We start from the raw sequence: 12,872 nt of genomic DNA, 5'->3' as shown, positions 1-12,872 counted from the left end.
GACATGGGGAAGCAGCCTGACCTCTCCAGCTGGTGTGCTGCAGACATTTATCATCCCAAAGACGAGCTGGATGAAGGGGTGAGGAGGATGAGAGAGAGCGAGAGAGAGAGAGAGAGAGAGAAAGAGAGAGAGAGAGAGAGAGAGAGAGCGCACTGCCCTCTATTGAAAGCAATGAAGCACTGCAGGTCAGCAAGAGGGAAAAGATTAAAAGGAGGAAGGGTGAGGAAAAAGATTAGGAGAGGAAGCAATAATACAGACAACGCAGTGAAAGACAGATTGAATGAGAAAAGTGCCGTATTGTGGTGTTCAGCACTGAAGCGCTGATTGTTTGCAGCTTCATTGAAAAGCAAGACTGTCTGTTGCAGATAATTGATTTGGCTGTAATTGTACACCATGAGTGCAAACCACATAATCACTGCAGTCACTACCCCTGAGCCCAGCATGTTGTCAGGGAGCGGGGGATACTGTGGCTCTGCTTCACTCCAAGCATATCTCCCCTCCAAAAGGAAGAGAAGAAAGAGTGATGGATGTACATGAATGAGTGACTGATACTCACAGTCCACAGGCATGAAATCAAATACAACTACAGTCTACAGTAAGGGCTATGTTCGCAATTATTGCTCTGTTGGGCTTATGGTGGTTCACTGAAAGAAAAAGGATTTCAAAAAGCTAAAAAAAAAAAAAGTCAAAAATTGCATATTATATCTAATTCTCAAAGATGTATTTTTCGGTCTGTGGGCATTTTCCAAATCCAGAAGTCAACAGTGTAAGAAAAGATTATATTTTTCATTCAAATAATTCATTCAGTAGGGGAGAGCACAAGATGTTGCAACAAAGGAAAAGTAATCAAACTGAAGAGGGAGAGCAGTTTATTATTTGGCATCTCAAAAAGTTGGAAGAAATGGCTTAAACTGAAAAGCTTTGAATCATGTCAATTTCTAAAAGCCATTGTTCTTTTTCCTTAAAATAATGTGAATGTGTGACTATGACCCACTGTGATGTTTTTTGAAATGGCTGAAATGCACTCTATAGGTCCATTTACTTTAAGCCATTGTGTTTGTCAGTAAGCATGTCACAGTTGTCCCACTGCCGGAAATATAATAGTAGAGTGTGAACCTTCTTTCAGTCAAAATGCTTTCATTTTCTCATTTTCTCCCGAATCGGCAAATGCAAGTAGATCTATAATGTTCACACATTTTTGTTCATATTGTATTACATCAACATTGGCATATTCCAGCCGTACATAATATATCAAATACATAATTGTATCCTGATTAAGGCCCAATATAAGGTATATGGCAGGTTAACGTTCACCCATGCTAGGTATGCAGTGTCACAACCTTCTGCTACTCTCAATATTTGACTCACCTGTCAGATGCATGCAATCAAGCTATTTCACACTCACCAACCAAAACAGTAGGTATACCATGCTAGTACCAGGTTGATCCTACTTTAATCATTATTCAATTGTCAGTCTTTGTGGATTGATTCAACACAGTGTTTAAAATTTAGATTTGGGTTTATGCTGATGTGCCAGTATTGCAAATTTGCTGGAGATTCTTTGACTGATAATCCATTTTGGGAATATTCTCATCCACTACATCCCAAAAATGCTCTTTTGGACTGAAATCAAGTCAATGTAGAGGCATTTTGAATCCGTTGAACTCATTGCCATGTTCAAACACATATGTCTGAGACAATTAGAGGTTTCTCACTTGGTGTATTACCCTGCTATGAGCTCATCAGAAATAGGGTACATAATGGGTCAGACATTTAGGGACCATATCAGAAATGACACTGTGCTGTAGGGTTTGAGCAAATCCAATTCATATAGCGAGGTCCAGGGTACACCAATAAACTATCCCTCACACCATTTCTCCAGCTTGAATCGTTGATACAAAGCACGATACCTAATGTGTCCATCTCGTTTACGCCACATCTTGACCCATCAGTCTGCATGTGGCATCAAAAGTCAAGACTCAGGCTATGCAGTTTTATCAAATCTTACATTGGACCTGTGGGAACTGGAGTATCAATATTGTAGTTTTAGTTGCCAGGAGTGGCACCAATGGTCTTCTGGTTTTTATGTGTGTTACGGTTGCCTTACTATCATCTTTAACCAGCCAGCGGAGGGACCACATCATTCATCATCCTGGCTGGAGAGCTGGTGTGTGTCGCTGAGCTGTTCTTAGACCAGCAAAGGCATCCACCTTGATCCACCCTGGCTATTCTCCTCTGACCTCTGGCATCAACAAGGCAGAGAACTGCCATTCATTCAATATTTCATCTTTTTCAGACAATTGTCAGAGCTCCTACAGATGGCTGAGCATGAAAATCCCAGTACATCGGTGGTTTCTGAAATGCCTGTCAGACACCAACAACCGTGCCTCATCCAAAGTCATTTAATCACCTGGCCTCTCAGTTTGAACTTTAGCAGGCCATCATGCCTAAATAGACAGAGTTCCTTCCATGTGAGGGGCTGATGAGCTATTTGGGGTAATGTATGTTTTGAACAAATATACCCAAAGAAATGACTGGTGAGAGTGTAGCCTGTAATAACAGGGTTATTCACCTGTTTGCCTTCACCCCCTTTTGCGAAATAGTAGTACACTGTTCTTGGTCAGTTTAGACAATTGCAGATTTAATGAAGACACACAATATCACACATAATCAGTTACAAGCATATATTCAAACCCAAATAAGCACAGTAAGAGCACTCGAAAACTACAGCGGCCAGCAGGTTTGTTGTGTGGCCACAGCACTAACTGCTGTTCCACCAAGTCACACAAAGAATCAACATCGACAGAGTCATTGGAGGTAGATTTTAGGACTGCTGTAATGTGGCTGGAGGACACCAGATTACAGCTGCAAAAGTATACGCTACATATTTTGACAACAGCTGGAATCACAAGAGAAAAGTGAAATATTTCTTTTAAGGTAATTGAGATATATTTTTAACATGTCACTAAAGGTCTTAATGCATTTTCCACCCAAATGTTTTTTTCTTGTACTCGGTAAGCCTTTTTTTTTTCATAGTTAAAAAGTGGGCATCACATAGAATTCAACTGGGAGCTCTCACACACAGAAACAGCTGGTCAATCAAGTCAGGTCATTTGGACTCCGTTATATAAACTGTGGATAATACATTATCGCTTTGTATTGAAAGACTTTTCTGGATTAACTCAACCAACTCACCTTAATGCTCATTTAGTTTTACCCCACTACCAAATCATAGGGTCTGAGGAGGTGTGAAAATGAGTCGTTTCCTACCCAACAACAAATGGAAGCTAGTCAAAACTATTTTCAAAACAAGTGGTCAGTGTATGTTTTATAACAGTATTTAATGATGAGTAAATATTGCACTTTGACATCCTTCTCATTCATGCATGTTCTGGTGAGTATTTCAAGGCAGCTCGATAGTGTAGTATTATCTTAAAATCAATGCCAGCACCCTTCATCAGAGTGGAGGAATACGTAACCCCCTGCAACAATGTGACTCATGGGTTTTTGATGATTTTTCCATGATGATGCAGCTAAGACACAAAGGAATAGATTGCTTGTTGCAGTGATGAATTCATCATCGCAAAGAGGAAATATGCCCTTTCAACATTATTTTGGGTATAATTGGAAACAAAAAGGCAAAACCACATTTGTCTGTTTGCTTTTTGTTTGCAGGTAAAGACATATAAACGCATTCTAGGTTAAAGATATCCGGAAGGTGAATAATTTCATACAGCTTCACTGCCATCTGTGCTGCACTGCACTGATGTGTACCTGTAATATCTCTTTGTTTCCAAATACAATGGCATCTCCACAGCACTCACCGTGTGGCCAGATTCACACCAACATTCACCCGTGGTCATCCCGCGCCAAAGCTTCTCAACGATTCTCTGGAAACATGTTTAGTATAATTCAGAACATTACCCGCTGAAAGTGAAAAGCTTCTGCTTGACCTAGAATTGCTACTGGAGCTTGTTTTCATGCGCAATGAGTTTCAGCATCCAAAACTGGTCTCTTTTACACTTTCTCACCAGAATGGATCCTTAAATCTGCACTTTGATGTGGAGCTGGCATATGAAGGTTCAACATAAGGGGGGGAGGGAACTTAAAAGCAGCCTTGGCCAAAATATGTTCAAGGAAAAAGTTGGATCTTACCCTTAACATGCCCCTCCTCATGCTCATTTTGGGCTCTCTCCGGGCGCGTTTTAATGGTGCGACAAGGAAAACAACAAACATGCGGCTTCTGATGAGTGGAATGAAGAGCATAGCATACATATCAAAAATGGCTTCTAAGGATAAAGAAAACTGTATTTTTCAACATAAAACTCGATGCTCTTTTACTCTATAATATTACAGAAAGTGTTTTGCAATTGCATCTCAGCCTTTGTTTTCACTGTCGTCAAAAGAAGCAGCGTTCCGCAACATGAATGTTTACCTCTGTGAGGCACTTCTTGCTCCCCCAGTGTGAATTGTGTTTTTCGAGACAGTGTGCACCATATATTTGCGTCTGCGTGTTCGGAAAGGTGTTGCATCGTGTTTCGACTGTGACAGGGAACACCTGAGGGAGAGGGAGCTTGATCAAACCAAGCATTCAACAAATCAAATAAGTTTGTGAGCTATTATTCTGCATTCATTCTTTTTTTTCTGCTTTGTTTGCATCTCTATCAGCTGAGAGAAATTATTTGCTTGGCTCTGGAAATCCATGCAAGAGAAGCACAATATTGCAAAGAAGGGGGCAGGAAATAAATTGTTTGGGGGTTTTGTGTGCCGACATCACTGTTTGAGTGGTTGAGAGAAGGAATTTCAGTGATGTTGCAATTAGTTTCATAATAGAGTTTGAGATGAGGGAAACCTTAAAAATGTTTTAGGAGAAATACCATATAACACAATACTGCCCAGCAATCACAGAAGCGATTGTGTTTCCTTTACACATGATTAGAATGTGTAATTAATTTCACCCTGGTGATGTGTGATCTGCTTCAAACCTCCTTTTGTTTTCCTTCAATTTCACTTCTTGCTCGGATTCCTGCTACATGCGTAGTCACATTATCTCCTCATGTTATTTTTGCTTTCCTTTTCCCAAGCTTGGCCTCATCTCTTCCCATGCTATATTCTCATATTTTCTGATTGCTACCTATCTCTGCCTCACAATCCCTGCACTCCCACTTTTTATCTAAATCCACTCCTGACACACATCCTCTCTCTCTCTCTCTCTCTCTCTCTCTCTCTCTTTCTCTCCCTTGCAGAGTGGAGGCAGTGGGATACCCGCGAGTGCTGCAGGTAGACCTGGAGGTGAATGGGTTGATGGGGACTCAGGGAGGCAGAGAGGTGACATGGCAAGTGGAGTATCCACTCACCCGCACCCTGACCAATGAGGTGCAGACACTGATCCGCCTGGCACCGCAGGACCTGGGTGGCATCGTGCCACTCGCCATGGTGAGGAATACGTTTGTTTGCTGTAGAAGTAGGAAATTTCTATTCCAATGGAGATTCTCTGTTAAAAATCATAAACACACCGAGCGCAGTTCTGCATAAGTAGCTGATCAATATCAGATCAAATCACCAGCAGAGGATGATTTAACACCAGGGGTCTGAAGCCAAAAGTATAGATACAAAATATAGTTACATCCAGTAGGGAGAACTTGCTGAATCCTCAGTTGTCTCACATAACTATCATTTGCAATCACCAAACATGTATCATTTTATGTGTGTCTTATATGACAAGTATGCATATTTCAAAAAAAACATTTGTGAGTTTGCAATTGTTATAGTTTTTGCAAGAATGTTGCACAATGTATCTCTCTCTCTCTCTCTCTCTCTCTCTCTCTCTCTGAAAGTCAATACAATTAACGTTTTACCTTTGTCAACAATCATACACCAATGTAACCCTATATTTTCTTACACAAGCAGTTTGAAGATAAATAGTAATTGAACAATCCTTCCAGACTGAAAACAAATTACAGAAAGAGTATTTTAATAATACCAAATGTGAGTGGAAGGTGTGTGCTGTCCTCATAATCCCTTTTGCATGATTGCTCCATGTATTTAAATTCACATTACATAGATTTTTGTATTAACTTCACCCTTCAGTTGGAGGGCACACAAATGCAGAGGTCTGCAATGGCAGGGAAATATGGCATTAATCCAAAACAGCAGTCTGTAGAATCAGAATCATTTCAGCTTAATACAAAAGGATCACGAAAGCAGCTGACTGGGCGAAAAACATTATTCAACCTGATCAAAAATGAAATGGACCAGAAGTGAAAGAGCGAAAACACCAGCACTAATGGAATAAAACACAATTAAATGGTGTCAAGCTTTTGTCATTCATTCAGGTTGAGCATCCACTTTTTTTTTTCTTTTTTGAATTTTTCTCTTTTCCTCTGATGATTACGTCAACACATACAAAGTCCCGTCAAAGCTAAACAATTGCTTCATTACTGCAAAAAATCAATAAACAGGGCTTAACCCTTTTAAGCTGATGATACATAATAAGCACTTTAGAGTGCGTTATCAACTTTGGACTTTTCACGGGGGTGGAGGGGTTTGTTTTGATATACAAAAAGTCCTTCTTCGCTTCGATTAGCAATCTGGCCTCCGACAGTTTCATTTACGCCTGGTATGATGCTTCCTAATGTGACGGCGCTCCTTAGTAAGCACTGCTGAGATTGAAACATGAAGCACGGCCTTATTTAAACAGGCTTCTAATGAAGAGAGCTAATCCACCTGAACGTTAAAGAGCACATTGCTTCCAGGGAACGGCTAGAGCTAAAGTCAATGATGCCTCACGCTTGTTGAAACACTACCGATCAAAATGCAGTAGAACGTACGCCTGTTTTTAGAAACGTTGATAACTTCTCAAACATTATTTGGCTTTACATACTAAAATATACTGAGATTATTGGATTGCAGTAAATGACATCAAGTTTAGTGTGGCAAAAGGCAGTTCTTCCCAACCTGGGGTCCTGTATACCCTTTGGGTGGTTTGGGGTTTTTTTTTGTGCCCTGACACAAGAAGATCATATGAAGACATTCTGTAGTCCACACTTGGAAAATTCCACGTTTTCATTTTGAAATCTCCTGCCTCAGTGGGTGTGTCTGTCAGCATTTGTCTTCACTATGATAAATCAGAGATCAGAGAGAGGTGAGACCCCAGAGGAGTCCTCAGCCCCTCTTAAAAGGCAATCTCGCCACACTCCAGGAAGAAATGGTTGGGGACCATGGCTCGAGCATCCTTTTTTGTTTTCCTTTCCAAGTACCCAGTGTAGGTCATTGTGTAAGCTCTATTTATACAAAGTGCCCCAATTTCAGGACCCTCTACAGGACACTGATCCAAAACATAGAGACGAGGCAGCGGTTTCTTTTTTTTCTGTTAGCTTTGTTGTTTTTCTTTACAGTCAAACTGTGAAATGCTCTTGACTGTATGAGTCAGCTGACCTTAATCCAACCGAGCATATTCTGCACTCAGTCATGACAAAACTTAAGGCAAAAGGCAAAAACTGTTAGTACCAATGCCATCTGATGTCTTAGTCATTTTTCATGCTAATATTGGAAGTTATATTTTCAATGTTTATCCCCTAAAATGGACTTTGCATGGATAAAAGAAGACCATATTAAATACTCTGAACAGACGCAATTGACATTGAGTATGGTTTCAGTTCGGGATGCACCGATCCAGGTTTTTTCACTTCTGATCCCGATACCCGAATTTGGATATCTGCTGATACCGATGCCAGAGCTCTGTTTGCATTATTATTATTATTATTATTATTATTATTATGATGATGCTGTAATAAACTCCTCTCTACAGTAAAGTATGAAATGCTCCCCTTGGCGAGCCTTTAAAACGGAAAATGTCTGGTGGCAGAGCACCCGCCTCGCTGGACAACGGCTTTGCAAACATTCACGTCGAAGCTCTGTAGTGTTTTGAGGGTAAATTATGTCCAAACAGTGACATGTTGTCATGAAAAGTTGGGTAGCACATTGGCGCTAGTTCCCGAGCATGCTAAGCTGACTGCAAACTGTGGAATGGATTTCCCGACTCATTAGGCCACATCTCATTAGACCCCATCCATAGTTTCAGTGTGTTCCATGTTGAATTCAATGTGCAAAACAAATGTTTCATTGAATGGCAGAATTGTAGCAACAATGAAAATCTGATGAACACAAAAGAAAGATGTAATAAATTTAGCCTTACAGATAACAAGACTTTGGTAGGATGAGCTGAATGGCTAAAAATAGAGAGATAGTCTCTGTGGTTACTAGGCAATCCTGTTTTTGTTTTTTTGCTGAAATATATGTTGACATTCACTTCATCGAAGAATTTCTATTTAAAGACTATAGAGTGTGGGTTTCCCAGGATAATCTAATGACAAACAGCACAACAATTTTGACAAGGATCTAAGACAGGGGATTTAAAACTGGTTTTCAAAAGTATAAAGACTGCCTCTTCTTGGTGCTCATTTCTTTCCCACTATTAAAATCACTTCAGAAACGTGACTTCATTCATAGTGATAGCAATAAAAGTGACAACATAATCATCATTCAGACAGGCTCCATCATTTTGAACACAAAGCTTGCACTTTTAATTCGTCAGTAAGCTGGTTACCACAGCACTTAGTTTGCTGACTGAGAAGTTAATTGGATTGAAACAGTCCAAATATGGCATAATTGCCAAGTGGCTTTAGTTTGCTAATTGCATTATGATAATGACTACATAAACACAATAAATTGTTGTGTAATTGTTTTTGCAAAAACAAAAGGGAAATCACAGAGTATGCTGCGTGGAGATAAGAGAAGTTTTAATTTTTCACACCGATAAAGGCTACGTTGAAAATAAAATGCCTTCAAGCACTTCATAAAGTTTTATTATAGTAATTTTGTGAGGTAGCAGTTCACTGCTGATTTACGCGTTCTGGCCACTAAAGTAGCCTTGAGATTGGGACTACATTTTTCAGCTTTTAATGTTCTATTAAAAGTGAGTATATAGTGAAGTGACACTTTTCTTCATAAATAAATGAACCAACTTGTCTAGTGCACATCAGATTGACAGGTTTGTGGGGCAAGTGTTGTCAAAAAATAATGAATTCAGCTATTCTAGTGCAGGCAGTGGGAGGACGGACAAATTCCCTGAAAGAAAAAAACTGAATCCAAGCCATATAGTGTAAATACTGCAACCAGAGTTGCAATAATTCCGTACAGATTCAAGTAGGAACTAAAGCTTTGCAAATATAAATACAAATATAAATAGCAGAGTGTAGAAATTAGCAAAAACAAAACAAAACAAAACATGATTTTGTAGTTTGTTTCATAAATGATATATTTAAATCTTACAAAATTTCCCTTGAAACTAATTTGTGTAAAAAAAAAATTCTGTTGGACTGATCATGAAAATACCTTCCATATTATGAGTAAAAGTATGAGACAGCCTTAGTGTTTGTCAAGTCAACTTTATTTATATACCATATTTAAAAGCGACCAAAATAGTGAAATTGCTTTACAGTTTAAATGAAAGATAAGACAATCTGAGGAAATATAGAGTAAGGTGAACAATGCCATATATCTAGGTGTCTTCGGTAACCACAACTGAAACAACACCAAACACCAACTGATCATATTTCACTTTATTATTTCAACATTCTTTCATATAAGGTGGAAACACAGAAGCACACAAATCAAGGAAAATGACCAAAAACAAGTCAACAAACTGTTTTTCTTATTACGTGTTATTGGTGGAAATGTGAATAATGTGATACATGTACAAAAAATTAAACATGGCACCGGTTAAACTTCAACATTATTAGATGTCATGTGTTTACCTTCAATCTTTCGGGCTTAATCTTTTGATGCAGCTACCAAAGTTGTGGCTATCCAACAGGATTGATTTAAACCCCAAACGACAATTTCACTGAGTGTATGACGACATAAGCTTTGTTCTAAGTCCTCATCACAAAATATGCTACAGTGTCTACCTGGGTCACATTTATAAGATGGAAAGAAATGTGGAGTACAATGTACCGCTCTAATACCAGAGACAGGGCTGCTCAAATGAAGAGTTCAAATTCAGAAATCTTTTGTGCTCGTAGTTTTCAATAAGACTGAAAATACATGAACAATCATCATCTATATCATATAGACACATTTGAACGACAAACTTTTTGTCAAACAATCTGGAAAACTATGACGAGAGGACAGGACAAGCACTTTTGGTTGTATTTCAGCTATCTTGTGACCTTTGACCCCACATAATGTCCCCAAAAAGACATTGCTTTTTTTCCTGCACTGTCTGAAAACTAAATCTAAAAATGAAAAAGCTCATTGCCAAAGTCGAAGAACCTGCAGTAGTAGAAGTGAAACTACAGATTTCTGTTTCCATCCAGTAAAACAAAATGTATTCATGCAGAGTTTTGTATTCATATTATCTGTTCTGTCTTCATTATCACTGCAAAAGACCTCTATATTGTGAGGTGGCTTTGTTAATGATGCAGTAGATGCATTATTCTCTGTTGCTGTAATGCACAGCAATTTACACATCACAGCTTCAGCCCACACAAACCAAAGCATCACCTCAGGTCTTTAAGACCTACCACAACATTGACATCTAGGCTCCCACACATTTGATGTTCAGTTTTTGAAGTCTGCAGTTGAAAGAACTTCTGAAAACACATTTTCGCTCCACGAGCCAGTTTGTTTTATTTCTTGACCATTATTAATTCAAGCGTTCAGCTAAATAGTATTTACACAATATCATTTTGATTATTCATTGAGTGCCTCTAAAGGGTGTGCATGCTCTGACAGTTTGTATTGCACTTTAAAACCCAAGTAATAAATTGAAGACCAATAAGTGGGAGGCAACAAATCCTTTGATTAAACTGGGTGTTAGTAGCTGACATCAGTCTTCACTTCTGCGACAGAGCACACACTGCAGGTAGACACCAATCATTCCTGGCACTCAACTCTACTTGTCTGTGTACAAAATGCCAGACACCTCTGTTCAATAAAACTCTCATCTTTCTGTGATCGCTTTTGGCCTGCACTCATTCACTCCCACAGAAAGACACAGATGCTCACACTTGCATAGCACCTGAACGTTTGGCAGACATAACACGCAGAACTGATTTTGCTCCAATTTCATGTTTTATCCTGATAAAAGAAGAGTGTCTTGTAGGATAAGCAACTTAGACTCTGATTACTTTGTTGATAGAACAAAGACAGCATGTGGACATGTGAAACAATGTTTAATCAATAGGATATTGCTCTGTCTGCACATACAGGTAGAATGGTAGGCAACTTAACACAAGACCCAAAGGTGAGGGCAATTAGATTAACAAATCTACCAGATATGGTTCTAGTAACTACAATGCAGCCACAATCAGATGTAGATCTTCATTTTGCAGCAATAAACTGAGCCCATCATTCCAAAAGTGCTCCTTCTCTAACATAATGGGACTGAGTAATTTCCATTGTCGATGACTCACAATTGCATGTCATCTAAATTGGATTTTTTTTTTTTTTTTTAGTAAGCCTGTCCAATGCTGAATGTGTTCCAGAAAACATTTCTCCTAACAAATAATTTAATCTTCCATTTAAAATGAGGGGACAAAATCTTGGGCACTTTGATGAGATGATTCATACTCCTTCTCAAAGGAGAAATATTAAGTATTTTCATAATGTAGAATAATACTTAAGAGAAAGACTATGGTTGTATTGTTAGAAAATCAATCAATGAATGTATGAGAGCACATTGATTTATATAAGAAACGAATGATATCTTCCATTTTTTTGTGGGGGGTTTAATTATAGATTACTGAGTTTGTTGAATTTAAGGTTATTTTACATGTCTAAGCATTAGCCCAGTGTCAAATCAATATGTTCACTTGCCTGAACTACGAAAACATAGTGCTAAAATCAAAAACACTGTACAAAGAAAGTTTTGTATAATGTATACTACCAATTTGTCCATAGAAATATTCAAGAATATTGCATTTTTTTTCATCAATGATAAAGAGAAAGCGAAGCAGCATATTGTAAAACCTGGAGCCAACAAAGTAGACAAAAAGACAGACCGTCAAAGTGTTTCATTTACAAGCTTAAAAGAAAATGCATACGGAGAACACGCCGGCTGAGAGCGCGCCACTTTTACTGCATCCGCCCATGAATTTTTGATCTCGCACTTGCCGCACTGTGCCTCTCTGTTCTCTCATTAGAAGAGACAGCCAGTGTGGCCCTCACAGCTCTTTACAGTACATCCCAAATGCTATCATTACCATTTTATTCATAGTGTCTGAAACTCGCTCCATTTCAGACTCAATAACATTAGCTTTGTGCTCACAGTCCCATAACAATATAATCAGGCCCATTAGCAGAAAGCCCTGCATGAACTTTTTTGTGGTCACAGTCAAGGACCTCTGTCTAGAATTACAATAATTATACCAAACCCTGCTTTCCCAATTGTGTATATGTTTGACAGATAGTCATAGGCTAGGGCAACAAAGACAATGGGATTAATAAGACGTGTCCTCTTGTGGTAAATGAAGCAATATTTATAACACGTCCACATTGCTATCACAGCATCAGGAGCAGACGGCAGTAGCGTCACCACATCAGTCGGTCAGTGACTCACTGTCACCAGTAGTAGATGCAAACCATGTAGGGTGTGAAGTGAAGGTATCCACCTGCATGTTAATGGTCCTCAAGGCAGCATTAGCCATCTGCATGCACCCATAATGCCCCTTATAGCTTAATTAAGACCTCCTGTGTATATATGAGCCTCTGAATTCACTCCTGCATTGTTCTACTCTGCAGTAATTCTCGTAACTGCCTTTATCTCTTCTAAATCAAGGCACAGTTGTCATGCTTTTTCCACACCTCTC

General features: G+C 39.0%; 1 protein-coding gene across 1 annotated transcript in view; it reads left to right on the top strand.

Moving 5' to 3' along the window:
• LOC308140715 (transmembrane protein 132C) overlaps nucleotides 1-12,872 on the top strand; it is a gene marked incomplete at its 3' end in the record, with an annotated part of 189,710 nt that overhangs the window by 141,801 nt on the left and 35,037 nt on the right. Inside the window, exon 4 of the mRNA XM_080510606.1 lies at nucleotides 5,247-5,436. Coding sequence (XP_080366732.1) covers nucleotides 5,247-5,436 — 190 coding nt within the window. The remainder of the gene's footprint in view (nucleotides 1-5,246; nucleotides 5,437-12,872) is intronic.

The sequence above is a fragment of the Blennius ocellaris genome, assembly GCF_963422515.1.
Source record: "Blennius ocellaris genome assembly, chromosome: 15".
NCBI classification, from domain to species: Eukaryota; Metazoa; Chordata; class Actinopteri; order Blenniiformes; family Blenniidae; genus Blennius; species Blennius ocellaris.
This window is presented reverse-complemented; position numbering and strand designations above follow the sequence as displayed.